The 22,228-nt window shown below is 36.2% G+C and overlaps 1 protein-coding gene across 1 annotated transcript in view; it reads right to left on the reverse strand.

Moving 5' to 3' along the window:
• rfx4 (regulatory factor X, 4) overlaps positions 1-20,786 on the reverse strand; it is a 98,462-nt gene extending 77,676 nt beyond the window's left edge. Inside the window, exon 1 of the mRNA XM_061893681.1 lies at positions 20,568-20,786. Within this exon, the coding sequence (XP_061749665.1) occupies positions 20,568-20,610 (43 nt within the window). The 5' untranslated portion in view covers positions 20,611-20,786. The remainder of the gene's footprint in view (positions 1-20,567) is intronic.
• Positions 20,787-22,228: the final 1,442 nt, after the last annotated feature.

The raw sequence follows: 22,228 nt of genomic DNA on the forward strand, positions 1-22,228 counted from the left end.
GACTTATCAAAACAACACTCAATTAAAGTGCACTTTTGCACAGAACGCCACTATAATAGTTTAAAACCCAATAAAGTGCACTTTTGTGCGCGATGTCACTAAGATGACATATCAAAAACAATACTCAATTAAAGTGCACTTTTTAAACAGAACGCCACTACAATAGTTAAAACCAAATAAAGTGCACTTTTGTGCATGATGTCACTAAGATGACTTATCAAAACAACACTGAATTGAAATGCACTTTTTGCACAGAACGCCACTACAATAGTTAAAAACAAATAAAGTGCACTTTTGTGCATGATGTCACTAAGATGACGGATCAAAACAACACTCAATTAAAGTGCACTTTTTGCACAGAACGCCACTACAAAAGTTAAAAACAAATAAAGTGCACTTTTGTGCATGATGTCGTTAAGATGACAGATCAAAACAACACTCAATTAAAGTGCACTTTTTGCACAGAACGCCACTATAATTGTTAAAAACCAATTAAGTGCACTTTTGTGCATGATGTCACTAAGATGACTTATCAAAACAACACTCAATTAAAGTGCACTTTGCACAGAACGCCACTACAAAAGTTAAAACAAATAAAGTGCACTTTTGTGCATGATGTCACTAAGATGACAGATCAAAACAACACTGAATTGAAATGCACTTTTTGCAAAGAAAGCCACTACAATAGTTAAAAACAAATAAAGTGCACTTTTTGTACAGAACGCCACTACAATAGTTAAAAACAAATAAAGTGCACTTTTGTGCATGATGTCACTGAGATGACAGATCAAAACAACACTGAATAGTGACATCACGCACAAAAGTGCACTTTATTGGGTTCTGTGCAAAAGTGCACTTTTGTGCGTGATGTCACTAAGATGACAGATCAAAACAATACTCAATTAAAGTGCACTTTTTAAACAGAACGCCACCACAATAGTTAAAAAACAAATAAAGTGCACTATTGTGCATGATGTCACTAAGATGACTTATCAAAACAACATTGAATTCAAGTGCACTTTTTGCCCAGAACGCCACTACAATAGTTAAAAACAAATAAAGTGCACTTTTGTGCATGATGTCGCTAAGAAGACAGGTCAAAACAACACTCAATTAAAGTGCACTTTTGTACAAAACGCCACTATAATAGTTTAAAACCCAATAAAGTGCACTTTTGTGCGTGATGTCACTAAGATGACAGATCAAAACAATACTCAATTAAAGTGCACTTTTTAAACAGAACGCCACTGCAATAGTTAAAACCAAATAAAGTGCACTTTTATGCATGATGTCACTGAGATGACAGATCAAAACAACACTCACTTAAAGTGCACTTTTTGCACAGAACGCCACTACAATAGTTAAAAACAAATAAAGTGCACTTTTGTGCATGATGTCGCTAAGATGACAGATCAAAACAACACTGAATTGAAATGCACTTTTTGCAAAGAAAGCCACTACAATAGTTAAAAACAAATAAAGTGCACTTTTTGTACAGAACGCCACTACAATAGTTAAAAACAAATAAAGTGCACTTTTGTGCATGATGTCACTGAGATGACGGATCAAAACAACACTGAATAGTGACATCACGCACAAAAGTGCACTTTATTAGGTTTTAAACTATTAAAGTGGCGTTCTGTGCAAAAGTGCACTTTTGTGCGTGATGTCACAAGATGACAGATCAAAACAACACTCAATTAAAGTGCACTTTTTAAACAGAACGCCACAACAATAGTTAAAACCAAATAAAGTGCACTTTTGTGCATGATGTCACTGAGATGACAGATCAAAACAACACTCAATTAAAGTGCACTTTTTAAACAGAACGCCACAACAATAGTTAAAACCAAATAAAGTGCACTTTTGTGCATGATGTCACTGAGATGACAGATCAAAACAACACTGAATTAAAGTGCACTTTTGTGCATGTCACTAAGATGACATATCAAAACAACACTGAATTAAAGTGCACTTTTTGCACAGAACACCACAACAGTAGTTTAAAACAAATAAAGTGCACTTTTGTGCATGATGTCACTGAGACAACAGATCAAAACAACACTGAATTAAAGTGCACTTTTTGTACAGAACGCCACCACAATAGTTTAAACACAAATAAAGTGCACTTTTGTGCATGATGTCACAGAGATGACATATCAAAACAACACTCAATTAAAGTGCACTTTTTGCATAGAACGCCACTACAATAGTTAAAAACAAATAAAGTGCACTTTAAGTCCGTTGTGTCCTGAGCAAGACACTTCACCCTTGCTCCTGATGGGTGCTGGTTAGTGCCTTGCATGGCAGCTCCCTCCATCAGTGTGTGAATGTGTGTGTGAATGGGTGAATGTGGAAGTAGTGTCAAAGCGCTTTGAGTACCTTGAAGGTAGAAAAGCGCTATACAAGTACAACCCATTTATTACTTTATCTAAGATGACAGATTAAAACAACACTCAGTGAAGAAAACTTTTTAAACAGAACACCACTACAATAGTAAAACAAATAAAGTGCACTTTTTGTTCAGAACGCCACTACAATAGTTAAAAACGAATAAAGTGCACTTTTGTGCATGATGTCACTGACATATCAAAACGACACTCAATTGCAGTGCACTTTTTGCACAGAACGCCACTACAATAGTTTAAAACAAATAAAGTGCACTTTTTGTACAGAACGCCACTACACTAGTTTAAAACCTATAAAGTGCACTTTTGTGCATGATGTCACTAAGATGACGGATCAAAACAACACTAAATTAAAGTGCACTTTTTCCACAGAACGCCACTACAATAGTTAAAACAAATTAAGTGCACTATTGTGCATGATGTCACTAAGATGACATATCAAAACAACACTCAAATAAAGTGCACTTTTTGCACAGAACGTCACTACAATAGTTAAAAACAAATGAAGTGCACTATTGTGCATGATGTCACTAAGATGACATATCAAAACAACACTAAATTAAAGTGCACGTTTTGCACAAAACGCCACTACAATAGTTAAACAGTCCGGGGGTCTCCGCTGTCGTATTTTACGCTTCATAATGTGCCACACATTTTCGATGGGAGACAGGTCTGGACCGCAGGCGGGCCAGGAAAGTACCCGCACTCTTTTTTTTTACGAAGCCACGCTGTTGTAACACATGCTGAATGTGGCTTGGCATTGTCTTGCTGAAATAAGCAGGGGCGTCCATGAAAAAGACGGCGCTTAGATGGCAACATATGTTCTTCCAAAACCTGTATGTACCTTTCAGCATTAATGCTGCCTTCACAGATGTGTAAGTTACCCATGCCTTGGGCACTATGCACCCCCATACCATCACAGATGCTGGCTTTTCAACTTTGCGTCGATAACAGTCTGGATGGTTCGCTTCCCCTTTGGTCCGGTTGACACAATGTTGAATATTTCCAAAAACAATTCGAAATGTAGACTCGTCAGACCAAAGAAGACTTTTCCACTTTGCATCAGTCCATCTTAGATGATTTCGGGCCACGAGAAGCCGCCGGCGTTTCTGGATGTTGTTGATAAGTGGCTTTCGCTTTGCACAGTAGAGTTTAACTTGCACTTACAGATGTAGCGACCAACTGTATTTAGTGACAGTGGTTTTCTGAAGTGTTCCTGAGCCCATGTGGTGATATCCTTTAGAGACTGATGTCGGTTTTTGATACAGTGTTGTCTGAGGGATCGAAGGTCACGGTCATTCAATGTCGGTTTCCGGCCATGCCGCTTACGTGGAGTGATTTCTCCAGATTCTCTCAACCTTTTGATGATATTATGGAGCGTAGATGTTGAAATCCCTAAATTTCTTGCAATTGCACTTTGAGAAACGTTGTTCTTAAACTGTTTGACTATTTGCTCACGCAGTTGTGGACAAAGGGGTGTACCTCGCCCCGTCCTTTCTTGTGAAAGACTGAGCAATTTTTGGGAAGCTGTTTTTATACCCAATCATGGCACCCACCTGTTCCTAACTAGCCTGCACACCCGTGGGATGTTCCAAATAAGTGTTTGATGAGCATTCCTCAACTTTATCAGTATTTATTGCCACCTTTCCCAACTTCTTTGTCACGTGTTGCTGGCATCAAATTCTAAAGTTAATGATTACTTGCAAAATAACATCAAATATGTTGTCTTTGTAGCATATTCAACTGAATATGGGTTGAAAAGGATTTGCATATCATTGTATTCTGTTTATATTTACATCTAACACAATTTCCCAACAAACGGGGTTTGTATGTATTTATAATTACATATGTTCTATTATTGACTCCCAAGTGTGTATGTCTTAGCTCTGTGCGGCAATTTGTGAAAGATGTGATGTTTTCTGAAATGTGCTTTATAAATAAATGAAGTGGACTGGAGTTCAAAACCTTTTTGATACGTTCATTTTTGGAATGTTTGGCTTTTTTTTTTTTACAAGACACGAGAAACATCACAAACTGCAGCACAAATGAAGTCTTGAATTGGTTGCTAAAATACTCATTTAAGTCACCAACAAAGAGGAAAGAGGAAGGGGGGGTAAAAAAAAAGGACAAATACCACCTTAACATTTGACAACCAAACAATTAGAGAAGGTGACTCAGTAAAGAATCTGGATATTATTTATATTCCACCCAACTCTCACCTTTCAGTCACACAATGAGAGTGTTACTAAAACGGCCTTCTTTCATCTCCGTAATATCGCTAAAATTTGTTACATTTTGTCCACTAGCGACGCTGAGATCATTATTCATGTGTTGGTTACGTCTCCTCTATGTTAGATCCACTATGGACTGGACTATCTCACTATTATGTTAGATCCACTATGGACTAGACTCTCACACTATTATGTTGGATCCACTATGGACTGGACTTTCACTATTATGTTAGATCCACTATGGACAGGACTCTCACAATATTATGTTAGATCCACTATGGACTGGACTCTCACTTATATGTTAGATCCACTATGGACCTGGACTCACACTATTATGTTGGATCCACTATGGACTGGACTCTCTCACTATTATGTTAGATCCACTATGGACTAGACTCTCACACTATTATGTTGGATCCACTATGGACTGGACTTTCACTATTATGTTAGATCCACTATGGACTAGACTCTCACACTATTATGTTGGATCCACTATGGACAGGACTCTCACAATATTATGTTAGATCCACTATGGACTGGACTCTCACTTATATGTTAGATCCACTATGGACCTGGACTCACACTATTATGTTGGATCCACTATGGACTGGACTCTCACACTATTATATTAGATCCACTATGGACTGGACTCTCACTATTATGTTAGATCCACTATGGACTGGACTCTCACTATTATGTTACATCCACTATTGACTGGACTCTCTTACTATTATGTTAGATCCACTATGGACTGGACTCTCACACTATTATGTTAGATCCACTATGGACTGGACTCTCTCACTATTATGTTAGATCCACTATGGACTGGACTCTCTTACTATTATTTTAGATCCACTATGGACTAGACTCTCACTATTATGTTAGATCCACTATGGACTGGACTCTCACACTATTATGTTAGATCCACTATGGACTGGACTCTCACACTATTATGTTAGATCCACTATGGACTGGACTCTCTTACTATTATGTTAGATCCACTATGGACTGGACTCTCACACTATTATGTTAGATCCACTATGGACTAGACTCTCACACTATTATGTTGGATCCACTATGGACTGGACTTTCACTATTATGTTAGATCCACTATGGACAGGACTCTCACAATATTATGTTAGATCCACTATGGACTGGACTCTCACTTATATGTTAGATCCACTATGGACCTGGACTCACACTATTATGTTGGATCCACTATGGACTGGACTCTCACACTATTATATTAGATCCACTATGGACTGGACTCTCACTATTATGTTAGATCCACTATGGACTGGACTCTCACTATTATGTTACATCCACTATTGACTGGACTCTCTTACTATTATGTTAGATCCACTATGGACTGGACTCTCACACTATTATGTTAGATCCACTATGGACTGGACTCTCTCACTATTATGTTAGATCCACTATGGACTGGACTCTCTTACTATTATTTTAGATCCACTATGGACTAGACTCTCACTATTATGTTAGATCCACTATGGACTGGACTCTCACACTATTATGTTAGATCCACTATGGACTGGACTCTCACACTATTATGTTAGATCCACTATGGACTGGACTCTCTTACTATTATGTTAGATCCACTATGGACTGGACTCTCACACTATTATGTTAGATCCACTATGGACTGGACTCTCATACTATTATGTTAGATCCACTATGGACTGGAGTCTCACTATTATGTTAGATCCACTATGGACTGGACTCTCACACTATTATGTTAGATCCACTATGGACTGGACTCTCACTATTATGTTAGATCCACTATGGACTGGACTCTCACTATTATGTTAGATCCACTATGGACTGGACTCTCACACTATTATGTTAGATCCACTATGGACTGGACTCTCACTATTATGTTAGATCCACTATGGACTGGACTTTCACTATTATGTTAGATCCACTATGGACTGGACTCTCACTATTATGTTAGATCCACTATGGACTGGACTTTCACTATTATGTTAGATCCACTATGGACTGGACTCTCTTACTATTATTTTAGATCGACTATGGACTAGACTCTCACTATTATGTTAGATCCACTATGGACTGGACTCTCACACTATTATGTTAGATCCTCTATGGACTGGACTCTCTTACTATTATGTTAGATCCACTATGGACTGGACTCTCACACTATTATGTTAGATCCACTATGGACTGGACTCTCATACTATTATGTTAGATCCACTATGGACTGGAGTCTCACTATTATGTTAGATCCACTATGGACTGGACTCTCGCTATTATGTTAGATCCACTATGGACCTGGACTCACACTATTATGTTGGATCCACTATGAACTGGACTCTCACTATTATGTTAGATCCACTATGGACCTGGACTCACAATATTATGTTCGATCCACTATGGACTGGACTCTCACTATTATATTAGATCCACTGTGGACAGGACTCTCACTATTATGTTAGATCCACTATGGACTGGACTCTCATTATTATGTTGGATCCACTATGGACTGGACTCTCACTATTATGTTAGATCCATTGTAGACAGGACTCTCACTATTATGTTGGATCCACTATGGACTGGACTCTCACACTATTATGTTAGATCCACTATGGACTGGACTATTACTATCATTATGTTAGATCCACTATGGACTGGACTCTCACACTATTATGTTAGATCCACTATGGACTGGACTCTCACAATATTATGTTAGATCCACTATGGACTGGACTCTCACAATATTATGTTAGATGCACTATGGACTGGACTCTCACACTATTATGTTAGATCCACTATGGACTGGACTCTCACAATATTATGTTAGATCCACTATGGACTGGACTCTCACAATATTATGTTAGATCCACTATGGACTGGACTCTCACACTATTACGTTAGATCCACTATGGACTGGACTCTCACTATTATGTTAGATCCACTATGGACTGGACTCTCATACTGTTATTTAAGATCCACTATGGACTGGAGTCTCACTATATTGTTAGACCCACTCGACGTCCATTGCACCCGGTCGCCTTAGAGGATCTGTGGTCCTCTCCAAGGTTTCTCATAGTCATTCACATTGACATCCCACTGGCTTGTGAGTTTTTCCTTGCCCTTATGTGGGCTCTGAACCGAGGATGTCGTCGTGGCTTGTGCAGCCCTTTGAGACACTCGTGATCTCGGGCTATATAAATTAACTTTGATTGATTGAAAAGTGTATGTGCAGTTGTGCAGATATGTGTATATATGTATGTTGTACGGTATACCGGCATTAGTATAGTATTGCCATACTAATGAATCATATTCGGTACTATACTGCCTCTAAAAAAGTACCGGTTGCCCAGCCCCCTTGTCGTCATCACGTCGTGACATTGCTGGTTTTACCAGCAGAGGAGCATGTTCGGCAGCGCGCGCACACAGAGTACTTACAAGCAGACACAGCGTGGAGACAGAAAAGGGAGAGCGGACGCATTTTGGCGTAAAAAGTAAAGATAAAGGTGAAGTTATAACACTGAAACACCCTCAGGAAGAGGTGCTTTAAGACAAGGCTTGCTCGTCGGCAGCTACTTCTAAATCGCTAATCCTTGTCTCCATGGCGACAAATAAAGTATGTTTCTCACAAGTAGCATTATCACTGGAGGACGAGGAACAGCTAAACAATCTTCACTACACACCGTAGCTCAAAATGTAAACAAACGCCACGTGGAGCTACACCTGACGTCCACTGTAATGATACCAAGTACAGGAGCGTGTCTCGTCGACACAATATTTTTTTTTAGCATCACAACATTTATTCATATTATGTTTATATAGTCAGGACTTTGAATATGACCAATGTATGATCCTGTATCTACTTGGTATCGGATCGATACCTAAATGTGTGGTATCATCCAAAACTAATGTAAAGTATCAAAAGAGAGAAGAATAAGTAATTATTACATTTGAACAGAAGTGTGGATACAAAATGTTAAAGGATAAAGTAAGCAGATATTAACAGTAAGTGATTACATAGATTAATCATTCATTTTTTACAGTTTGTCCCTCATAATAAAGCCAATAATGACATTTTTTTGTGGTCCCTTTCATTAAAAAAAGTGGTACCAGGACACCTCCATTGTGTATATATTGGTAAGTGCATGTATTAACATGCTTAACAACGCGGTATGGCTTGGGTTGCAGAGCGGCCGTGCCAGCAACTTGAGGGTTCCAGGTTCGATTCACCGCCTCCGCCGTCCTAGTCACTGCCGTTGTGTCCTTGGGCAAGACACTTCACCCACCTGCTCCCAGTGCCCACCCACACTGGTTTAAATGTAACTCAGATATTGGGTTTCACTATGTAAAAGTGCTTTGAGTCACTAGAGAAAAGCGCTACATAAATATAATTCACTTCACTTCACTATTATTGACAGCGACTCTAGAGTATATCGACTAACACTAATACAAAACCTCACAAAAAAATCTGATTGAATGCTAAAAACGTTACGATTAACCGCATTAAAAAAACGTAAAATTTAAATTTTTCTATGAAGGATAAAACACTGAATATTGAAAACATATGAACATCACACCCCCTTTCGACTGACCTATTTTGGAACAGGCCCGGGCAATTATTTTGCCCTGGGAGCCACATTTAGAGAAAAAAATTAGTCTGGGGGCCCGATATATCTATTTTTAGGAACACTAATACAACACTTTATAATAATGTCTGATTGAATGCTAAAAACGTTATGACAAACCGCCTTAAAAAACGTAAATTTTACATTTTTCTATGAAGGATAAAACACTGAATATTGACAAAATATGAACGTCACACCCCCTTTTGATTGACCTATTTTAAAACAGGCCGGAGCAATTATACTGACTTGGGGGCCACATTTAGACAAAAAAAGGTGTCTGGGGGCCCGGTATATCTATTTTTAGGAACACTAATACAAAACCTAACACTAAAAACATTATGACAAACCGCATTAAAACATAATGGAATTTTACATTTTTCTATGAAGGATAAAACACTGAATATTGACAACATATGAACGTCACACCCGCTCTCGATCGACATATTTTAGAACAGGCCTGGGCCATTATTTTGACTTGGGGGCCAGATTTACAGAAAAAAATGTGTCTTAGGGCCCGATATATCCCAATACAAAACCTCACAATAATGTCTGATTGAATGCTAAAAACATTATGACAGACCACCTTCAAAAAAACCTAAAATTTACATTTTTCTATAAAGGATAAAACACTGAATATTGACAAAATATGAACGTCACACCCCCTTTCGATTGACCTATTTTAGAACAAGCCGGAGCAATTATATTGACTTGGGGGCCACATTTAGAAAAAAATGTGTCTGAGGGCCCGGTATATCCCAATACAAAACGTTACAATAATGTCTGATTGAATGCTAAAAACGTTATGACAGACCGCCTTAAAAAACGTAAATTTTACATTTTTATAGGAAGGATAGAACACTAAATATTTACAACATATAAACGACACACCCCCTTTCGATCGACACATTTTAAAACAGGCCTGGGCCATTATTTTGACTCGGGGGCCACATTTAGAGAAAAAAAATGTGTCTGGGGGCCCGATAAATCAGAACACAAAACCTCACAATAAAGTCTGATTGAATGCTAAAAACGTTACAACAAACCGTCTTAAAAACGTAAATTCTACATTTTTCTATGAAGGATAAAACACTGAATATTGACAACATATGAACGTCACACCCGCTTTCGATCGACACATTTTAGAACAGGCCTGGGCAATTATTTTGACTTGGGGGCCACATTTAGAGAAAAAAATATGTCTGAGGGCCCGATATATTCCAATACAAAACCTCACAATAATGTATTGAATGCTAAAAACTTTATGACAGACCACCTTCAAAAAAACCTAAAATTTACATTTTTCTATGAAGGATAAAACACTGAATATTGACAACATATAAACACCACACCCCCTTTCAATCGATACATTTTAGAACAGGCCTGGGCAATTATTTTGACTTGGAGGCCACATTTAGAAAAAAAAAATGTGTCTGGGGGCCAGTATATCATGAACACTAATACAAAACTTCATAAAAATGTCTGATTGAATGCTAAAAACGTTACGACAAACTGCCTTAAAAAACGTAAATTTTACATTTCTCTATGAACGCTAAAACCACTGAATATTGACCAAATATGAACATCACACCCGCTTTCGATCGACATATTTTAGAACAGGCCAGAGCAATTATATTGACTTGGGGGCCACATTTAGAGAAAAAAAATGTGTCTGGGGGCCCGGTATATGTATTTTTAGGAACACTAATACAAAACCTAACACTGATTGAATGCTAAAAACGTTACGACAAACCGCCTGAAAAACATAATGGAATTTTAAATTTTTCTATGAGGAATAAAACACTGAATATTGACAACATATAAACGTCACACCCCCTTTCGATCGACACATTTTAAAACAGGCCTGGGCTATTATTTTGACTCGGGGGCCACATTTAGAGAAAAAAAATGTGTCTGGGGGCCCGATAAATCAGAACACAAAACCTCACAATAAAGTCTGATTGAATGCTAAAAACGTTACAACAAACCGTCTTAAAAACGTAAATTCTACATTTTTCTATGAAGGATAAAACACTGAATATTGACAACATATGAACATCACACCCGCTTTCGATCGACACATTTTAGAACAGGCCTGGGCAATTATTTTGACTTGGGGGCCACATTTAGAGAAAAAAATATGTCTGAGGGCCCGATATATTCCAATACAAAACCTCACAATAATGTATTGAATGCTAAAAACTTTATGACGGACCACCTTCAAAAAAACCTAAAATTTACATTTTTCTATGAAGGATAAAACACTGAATATTGACAACATATAAACGTCACACCCCCTTTTGATCGACACATTTTAGAACAGGCCTGGGCAATTATTTTGACTTGGAGGCCACATTTAGAGAAAAAAAATTTGTCTAGGGGCCAGTATATTATGAACACTAATACAAAACTTCACAATAATGTCTGATTGAATGCTGAAAACGTTATGACAAACCGCCTTAAAAAACGTAATGAAATTTTACATTTTTATACGAAAGATAAAACACTGAATATTGACAACATATGAACGTCACACCCGCTCTCGATCGACATATTTTAGAACAGGCCTGGGCAATTATTTTGACTTGGGGGCCACATTTACAGAAAAAAATGTGTCTGAGGGCCTGATATATTCCAATACAAAACCTCACAATAATGTCTGATTGAATGCTAAAAACATTATGACAGACCACCTTCAAAAAAACCTAAAATTTACATTTTTCTATGAAGGATAAAACACTGAATATTGACAACATATGAAGGTCAAACCTGCTTTTGATCGACACATTTTAGAACAGGCCTGGGCAATTATTTTGACTTGGGGGCCTCATTTAGAGAGAAAAATGTGTCTGGAGGGCCCGGTATATCTATTTTTAGAAACACTAAAACAAAACCTCACAAAAATGTCTGATTGAATGCTTAAAAACATTACGACAAACCGCCTTAAAAAACTTAAATTTGACATTTTTCTATGAAGGATAAAACGCTGAATATTGACAAAATATGAACGTCACACCCCTTTCGATCGACACACTTTATAATCAAGTGAAACGCAGCAAAAATGCAACAAAAAGTGAAATATGAACGCGGAAGGTACAAAATAAACCCACCTACAATTTGATACATCACTAAGCTTTAGAACTTTGTTGTGAAAATCTCCTTCCTGCCCACACTGCTTGGTGCCTCGTCGTAGCTGCTGTGACTTACATTACCATAGGAACTAATTAGATGACCATAGTAACTAATTAGATTACCATAGTAACTAATTAGACGACCATAGTACCTGGTATATCATCCATAAGCACAAATTCCAACCATTGAAATACTTTGTATAGTTAAAGACTTAGAAAACATGACTGCACATCATAATGGCAGCTACACTTTCCGTCTTAAAGATCTAAAAAAAAATTGGGGGATTAATTTTGCCCAGGTCTGATTTAGAGTGAAAAGCTCATTTTATTTTCACTGGCATACAAAACATTCCGACTAGGATTGTTTCCCCTGGCTTGGAGACTCTCCCGAAGGACAGTGCAGCGAAGACACAACAAAACTCCTTTCCTGCCTCTCACGGACACACACCTGTTGTTGTTGTTGACTTTGGACTAGCGACTGCACAAGATCGAAGCCGTGGAACAGAGACATACCGCAGGTTTACACAGAAGCACGCATCCCCCCCAAGTCCCAATTCAACGCCCTTGACACAAATCCCATAGGGGTGATGAAAGGATGGTCAGCGCCTGAGAGCTGCGGCCTGCCACCATGGCCCCGCACTCCCTCCCCTCTGTTGCTAGATATCTGGAGATGCACGTCCTAATATGTATATGTGCTTTGCGACTGCAGACTGAGTATTTTTTTACTCATCGTTCCCCAGGATTTTACCCTTTTCCCCATCTTGCCTTGTGGCGACTAATCAGCGTTCTGTTTCTGTAACCCAGAACGAACAAAGTTTCGTTGTACTTGTGTAATGACAATAAAGACCTATCTATCTATCTATCTATCTATCTATCTATCTATCTATCTATCTATCTATTTTCCCCCCCATTAAGGGCCGTATTAAACCAATTTGAAGTCTAGAAGCGAAACTTAACAAGACAAAAAAAAAGAAGCCACAGAAGTGAAGCTAATTCCCCACAAAAGGGATCTCAGGCTTCATTTAGCCCGGGGGAGGAAGATAAGTACGGGACGGAAATAATTGGATTAAAGTCGATCAACAAGTGGGACGGATGTTCGCGCATTTCTGAACGGGGGGCACGGCGGACCAAGCGAGCCTCACACGGCGCGCACTTGACGCACGGACTTTGTCCTCACAAAATAAAATAAGTGGCACTGATGATGAGGGAGGAAAAAACACTGATATGGTCTTTAAACAACACCCGCACGCATGTTTAGACTTTTGTCACAAATGCTGCAGGTCATACAAAAACAAAACAAAAAACAGAATTAAAAACAAAAAAATTTAAAAAAGCCCCTTTTTTTATATGTATATTTATTTTGGGGGGATTTGAACAATATAAAATGACTCATAATTTAGCCTAAAATAACAAAATACAGGCTTTAAATAGCTGCCATTTAAAGAAAAATACACTTTTTTTTTTACTGTAAATAGTACTGAGAGAGGTTTTTTCTCCCCAAACTATTTTAAAAAAAAGTGAAAAAAATAAATACAAGTGGAGAAAATGTGTTTAAAAAAAATTAACAGAGCTCGATATACTTAACCAGGTAGTATTTATTTCCAGAACTACTGAAAAAAAAATATATATATAAGATGATGTAAAAAAAAAGGTTGCACCCTACATTTTTAAAGAAATTACAAACCCAGTTTCCATATGAGTTGGGAAATTGTGTTAGATGTAAATATAAACAAAATACAATGATTTGCAAAACATTTTCAACCCATATTCAGTTGAATATGCTACAAAGACAACATATTTGATGTTCAAACTGATAACATTTTTTTTTTGTTGTGCAAATAATCATTAACTTTAGAATTTGATGCCAGCAACCTGTGACAAAGAAGGTGGGAAAGGTGGCAATAAATACAGGCAACATCGAGGAATGCTCATCAAACACTTATATAGAACATCCCACAGGTGTGCAGGCTAATTGGGAACAGGTGGGTGCCATGACTGGGTACAAAAGCAGCTTCCATGAAATGTTAAGTAATTCACAAACAAGGATGGGGCGAAGGTCACCAATTTGTAAGCAAATTGTCGAACAGTTTTAGAACAACATTTCTCAACGAGCGTTTGCAAGGAATTTAGGGATTTTACCATCTACGGTCCGTTAAATCATCAAAAGGTTCAGAGAATCTGGAGAAATCACTGCACATAAGCGATGATATAAAGGACCTTTAATCCCTCAGGCGGTACTGCATCAAAAACCGACATCAGTGTGTAAAGGATATCACCACATGGGCTCAGGAACACTTCAGAAAACCACTGTCAGTCACTACAGTTGGTCGCTACATCTGTAAGTGCAAGTTAAAACTCTACTATGCAAAGCGAATGCCATTTATAAACAAGACCGAGGAACACTGCCGGCTTCACTGGGCCCGAGCTCATCTAAGATGGACTGATGCAAAGTGGAAAAGTGTTCTGTGGTCTGACGAGTCCACATTTCAAATTATATTTGGAAACTGTGGACGTGGTGTCCTCCGGAACAAAGAGGAAAATAACCATCCGGATTGTTATAGGCGCAAAGTTGAAAAGCCAGCATCTGTGATGGTATGGGGGTGTATTAGTGACCAAGGCATGGGTAACTTACACATCTGTGAAGGCACCATTAATGCTGAAAGGTACATACAGGTTTTGGAGCAACATATGTTGTCATCCAAGCAACGTTATCATGGACGCCCCTGCTTATTTCAGCAAAAAAATGCCAAGCCATGTGTGGCTTTGTAGTAAAAGAGTGCGGGTACTTTCCTGGCCCGCCTGCAGTCCAGACCTGTCTCCCATGGAAAATGTGTGGCACATTATGAAGCGTAAAATACGACAACATGACCCCGGAGTGTTGAACAACTTAAGCTGTAGATCAAGCAAGAATGGTAAAGAATTCCACTTTCAAAGCTTCAACATTTAGTTTCCTAAGTTCCCAAACGTTTATTGAGTGTTGTTAAAAGAAAAGGTGATGTAACACAGTGGTGAACATGCCCTTTCCCAACTACTTTGGCACGTGTTGCAGCCATGAAATTCTAAGTTAATTATTATTTGCAAGAAAAAACAAAGTTTATGAGTTTGAACATCAAATATGTTGTCTTTGTAGTGCATTCAATTGAATATGGGTTGAAAATGATTTGCAAATCATTGTATTCCGTTTATATTTACATCTAACACAATTTCCCAACTCATATGGAAACAGGGTTTGTAAGAAAAAATAAGTAATTGTTTGTTAAAGAATATATTATATATATATATATATATATATATATATATATATATATATATATATATATATATATATATATATATATATATGTATATATAGGACCTGCACACGAAGATCACTATCATATAATGACAAAAAAAAAATAAAATACATATATTTTTTAAATACTTTGCAAATTGGTGATATTTACTTATTTTTCTTGTTTTAAAATCCACAGAAATAACACTAAACTTCTAAAAGGACCTGCACACGAAGATCACTATCAAATAATAATGAAAATAAATTATTTTATCTATTTTCAATATTTTGCAAATTGGAACTTTGGGTCGTATTTAAATAGCCTCGCTAGGGTCATCATATAATATGTTTAAAAATATGTTTAAAAATTCACGGATAGAACTTTAAACTTCTAAAAGGACCTGCAGACCAGGATCACCTTTGGGGGCTTTAAGCAGTATAAAATTATATTTAAAAAAAATAATTCAGCCTAAAACCACACCAATAAAAATCTTTATGAACAAATACAGGCTTTAAAAACCTGCCTTTTAAATATATATATTTTTTTTACTGTAAATATTTTTATATATTATACATAGTACAAACATACAAAATAAATGTACTCTTAAAATATTAAAAAAAATAATTTTCCTGAAGTAACTCTCCTGAAGGAATCAATAAAGTACTATCTATTTATCTAAATATTACTCAAAAAGGGTTTTTTAAAGTGGAAAACATATACAAACAAACAAAAAAACTAAAAAAAAATATAAGATGACGTTAAAAAAGTTGCACCCGACCTTTTAAAGAGAATTTAAAAATAATTACTCATTGCTTGCCAAAGAAAAAAAAAGATTTATATTTATTTACATAGATTTTTTCTCCCTTTCAGAAAAAAAAAATAGTTTAGCCGACTCTTTAAAGACATAAGAAAACATTATGTTTCAAAAAATATGTTTAAAAACCCACAGATATAACTTTAAACTTCTAAAAGGATTTAAAGATTTAATCTTATAATTTTGCCTAATTTAATATATATATATATATATATATATATATATATATATATATATATATATATATATATATGTATATGTATATATATATATATATATATATATATATATATATATATATATATATATATATATATATATATATATAATTTATAATTTAGCCACTCTTGGGGGGTTCAAACAGTATAAAATTACTTCAAAAAAAATAATAATTCAGCCTAAAATAACACTATAAAAACCTTTATGAACAAATACAGGTTTTAAGCAGCTGCCTTTTTAAAGAAAAATACACTTTTTACTGTAAATATTACTGAAAGAGGTCCCCCCCCCCCCCCCCAACTATTTGAAGCATAAAATAAAATAAATAAATAAGAGCGGAAAACAACACGCATTTAAAAAAAATATATAAGATGTAAAAAAAAAAAGTCTCACCCTACCTTTTAAAGAGAATAAGAAAAAATAACAAATTGTTTGCTGAAGAAAAAAAGATATATATATTTATTTACATAGTTTTTCTCCCTAATGTTAAACTTTTCTCCCTAATGTTAAACTTTTCTGAACAAATGCAGGCTTTCAACAGCTGCCTTTTAAAGAAAAATACACTTTTTACTGTAAATATTACTGAGATAGGTTTTTCCCCCAAAACTATTTTAAGCATAAGTGAGCTCCAGTAACCCCCGCAACCTCAAAAGGGACAAGCGGTAGCAAATAGATGGACGGATAAATAAATAAAAGCGGAAAAAGACACGGATTAAAAAAAAAAAAATAAAGACAGCTGGATATACTTAACGAGGTACTTTTGAGTAGAATTACTGCAAAAAAATATAAAATGATGTAAAAAAGTTGCAGCCTACCTTTTAAAGAAAATAAGAAAATATACCTAATTGTTTGCTGAAGAAAAAAGATTTATTTTTATTTATTTACATAGTTTTCTCCCTAGTGTTAAACTTTTATGAACAAATGCCGGCTTTAAACAGCTGCCTTTTAAAGAAAAATACACTTTTTACTGTGAATATTACTGAGATAGTTTCCCCCCTAAACTATTTTAAGCATAAAATTGAAAAATAAAAGCGGAAAACACGCATTAAAAAAAAAAAAGATGTAAAAAAGTTGCAGCCTACCTTTTAAAGAAAATAAGAAAATATACCTAATTGTTTGCTGAAGAAAAAAGATTTATTTTTATTTAAGTGTATATATATATATATATATATATACACACATATATGTATATATTTATATATATGTGTATATATATATATATATATATATATATATATATATATATATATATATATATATATATATATATATATATATATATATATATATATATATATATATATATATATATATATATGTATATATATATATATAGTTTTTCTCCCTAATGTTAAACTTTCAGGAAATATTTTAGCCGACTCGTTAATGACTTAATATGTTTAAAAATATTTAAAAAACCAACAGATATAATTTAACTTCTAAAAGGACCTGCACAACAGGATCACTTTTAGGGGATTTAACAGTATAAAATTATTAAAAAATAAATAAAAATGATTTAGTCTAAAATAACACTGATAAAAATACAGGCTTTCAACAGCTGCCATTTAAAGAAAAATACACTTTTTACTGTAAATATTACTAAGAGAGGTTTTCCCCCCAACTATTTTAAGTTTAAAATAAATAATAAATAAAGACAGCTAGATGTATTTAACCAGGTACTTCTGAGTGGAATTACTGAAAAAAGATATAAGATGATGTAAAAAAGTTTCATCCTACCTTGTAAAGAGAATAAGAAAAAATAACTAATTGTTTGCTGAAAAAAAAATATATATTTATTTATATAGTTTTTCACCCCAATGTTAAACTTTTATGAACAAATACAGGCTTTCAACAGCTGCCTTTTAAAGAAAAATACACTTTTTACTGTAAATATTACTGAGATAGGTCCCCCCCTAAACTATTTTAAGCATAAAATAGAAAAATAAAAGCGGAAAACACGCATTAAAAAAAAAAAAGATGTAAAAAAGTTGCAGCCTACCTTTAAAAAAAAAAAAAGAAAACATACCTAATTGTTTGCTAAAGAAAAAAGATATATTTTCATTTTTTTTTACATAGTTATTCTCCCCAGTGTTAAACATTTATGAACAAATACAGGCTTTCAACAGCTGCCTTTTAAATAAAAATACACTTTTTACTGTGAATATTACTTCCCCCCCAATCTATTTTAAGCATAAAATAATTAAAAAGTGGAATTAAAAAATAAATAAATAAAGACAGCTAGATGTATTTAACTAGGCACTTCTGAGTAGAATAACTGAAAAAAGATATAAAATGATGTAAAAAAAAAATTGCACCCTACCTTTTAAAGAGAGGAAGAAAAACAACTAATTGTTTGCTGAAAAAAAAAAGATATATATATTTATTTACAAAGTTTTTCTCCCTAATGTTAAACTTTTATGAACAAATACAGGCTTTCAACCGCTGCCACTTAAAGAAAAATACAGTTTTTAGAGTAAATATTACTGAGATAGGTTTTTCCCCCCAACTATTTGAAGCATAAAATAAATAAAAAGCGGAAAACGACATGCATTAAAAAAAAAAAAGACAGCTAGATAGATATAAAATGATGTAAAAAAAAAGTTGCAGCCTACCTTTTAAAGAGAGTAAGAAAAATACATAATTGTTTGCTAAAGAAAAAATATATTTTTATTTATTTACATACTTTTTCTCTCGAGTGTTAAACTTATATGAACAAACACAGGCTTTCAACAGCTGCCATTTTAAGAAAAATACCCTTTTTACTGTGAATATTACTTTCCCCTCAAAACTATTTTAAGCTTAAAATAAAAATAAAAAAGCGGAAAACGATCCGCATTTAAAAAAAAACCTGCTAGATATACTTAAGTAGCTACTTCTGAGTAGAATTACTGAAAAAAGATTTAAAAAAAGTTGCACCCTACCTTTTAAAGAGAGTAAGAAAAAATACCTAATTGTTTGCTAAAGAAAAAATATATTTTTATTTATTTACATACTGTTTCTCTCGAGTGTTAAACTTATATGAATAAATACAGGCTTTAAACAGCTGCCATTTTAAGAAGAATACACTTTTTACTGTGAATATTACTTTCCCCCAATGTATTTTAATCTTAAAATAAAAAAATAAAAGCGGAAAACGATACGCATTTTAAAAAAAAAGAAAAAAAAGACTGCTAGATATACTTAACAAGCTCCTTCTGAGTAGAATTACTGAAAAAAGATTAAAAAAAAAGTTGCGCCCTAACTTTTAAAGACAGGAAGAACAAATAACTAAAAGTCTGGTAAATAAAAAATATATGTATATATTTTTATTTACATAATTTTTCTCCCTAATGGCAAACTTTCAGGGTAAAAAAAGAAGACATAAGAAGTGAACTGAATTATATTTACATAGCGCTTTTTCTCTAGTGACTCAAAGCGCTTTACATAGTGAAACCCAATATCAAACCAGTGTGGGTGGCACTGGGAGCAGGTGGGTAAAGTGTCTTGCCCAAGGACACAACGGCAGTGACTAGGATGGCGGAAGCGGGAATCGAACCCTCAAGTTGCTGGCACAGCTGCTCTACCAACCGAGCTAAAACGCCCCAATGTGTTTAAAAATCCACGGATATAAACTTCTAAAAAGGACCAAATAAGGAAAAAACAATAATAAACTAAAAAAAAAGCTCAATTAAGTACTTTGCAAATCAGCGCTATTTACTTATTTTTCTTCAACAGCAGCACTCGACTCATTTCTTCACCATAAATACATCACTTTTCAACTTTCCGGTGAAAAATATCAACGCTCCTACGACGTCGGGCCTTAGGAACTAGGGTCACCATCCTTCAGAACGCCCCCCTCCTGTCCCCCGTCCCGGGACTGACCTGTTGAGTCCATGTCCGGCTCCTCCAGCAGCCCGCAGTGCATCCTCTTCCCATCCACCGCGCCGGGGGCGGCTCCTTCCGAGAAAAATGGCTCTCTCCGTTTCCTCCCCTCCTCCTCCGCCTCCTCCTCCGCCACCGCCGCCGACGCCTTCTACTCCGCCTGGTCGCCGGCGTCCGTATCCTCGTCTCGCTCGCCGTCTCCCCGACCACTGGCCCTCGGACGGGAGATGCTGAGGGTGTGAGAGGACGAGAGAGAGAGAGAGAGAGGGCGGGTGAGAGTGGGGTGGAGAAAAAAAAAAAAGGGGGTGTACGGCGGGGTGTGAAAGGGAGGCGGGGGGGGGGGGGGGGTTCGGAGAGTCCTCCAGCGGGGGCGAAGCCTGAGCCGTCAAAATGTTTGCTGATGTTTCATGGGAAAGGGGCTGATTTTATAGCAGCCCTGATGTCATTGATAGGCTTGGAAGGCTGATGAATGGCCCCCCGAGTCAGATGGGGATGTGGCAAGGCTCACTGGAAGTCTTTTGTGGGCCTCTTTTGAATAAGAAAAGCTCCCCTCCCAAGGAAAAAAGAAGGAGGGAAGGGAGGGGATGGAGGGGGCGAGGGGGTTTCAGACCTAGCAGCCCCCAACACCGAGGCCTCCATGATGGCATCTCATACGCCGACACTTGTTGCCTGCATCTTTCTGCTGAGCGAGGAGGTTAATGCACACATTTCCTGTCGGGTGTGTGGGGGTGTTGGGGGGTAGGGGGGTAGGGGTACCCCTACTCTTGTTTTTTTTTTGGGGGGGGGGGGGGGGGTTATAAAAGAAGAGAAAGTGAGAGTGGGGAAAAAAAAAAAAGTGCAAAGCCCGAGGCTGCACTGATGGAGTGCCTGAGAGCTGGAGAAGGGAAAGCTGTGATTAGAATATGAATGGAACCACAGGAGAGAGGGGGAGAAGAAGAAGAAGAAGAAGAAGAAGAAGAAGAAGGGAGGAGGATTATGGCTGAATTACTCACTGCGCTGACCATAGGCCAGACCTGGGCAAATTAAGGCCGTTAAGGTTTTCAATCTGGGCCGCCGGGCATTCCCCAAAAATATTTTTTTTTAGAGCTTTAAAGGGGAACATTACCACCAGACCTAAGTAAGCGTCATTATACAGTTGTGATCAAAATTATTCAACCCCCCCACACAATTTTGGTGTTTTAGCAAGTTGGGACATTTATTCCGTATTTTGTTTATAGTCATATCAAATAAAGATGTGTCATATAAACAAATGCAACTTGAATTACAACATATTTTGTAACATACTAAACAGTGACATTTCTCTTAATATCTCATTGATAAAATGATTCAACCCCCTAGTTACATGCATCTTTAGTACTTAGTAGAAGACCCTTTGGCAGTAATTACAGTTGTGATCAAAATTATTCAACCCCCCCCCACACAATTTCGGTGTTTTAGCAAGTTGGACATTTATTCCGTATTTTGTTTATAGTCATATCAAATAAAGATGTGTCAAATAGACACATGCAACTTGAATTACAACATATTTTGTAACATACCAAACAGTGTCATTTCTCTTAATATCTCATTGACAAAATGATTCAACCCCTTGACACCGAACTCTATTTAATAATACAACTCTAACATTTGACAACCAAACAATTAAACAAGGCGACACGGTA

Source organism: Nerophis ophidion, linkage group LG03 (genome assembly GCF_033978795.1).
Source record: "Nerophis ophidion isolate RoL-2023_Sa linkage group LG03, RoL_Noph_v1.0, whole genome shotgun sequence".
Lineage (NCBI taxonomy): Eukaryota > Metazoa > Chordata > Actinopteri > Syngnathiformes > Syngnathidae > Nerophis > Nerophis ophidion.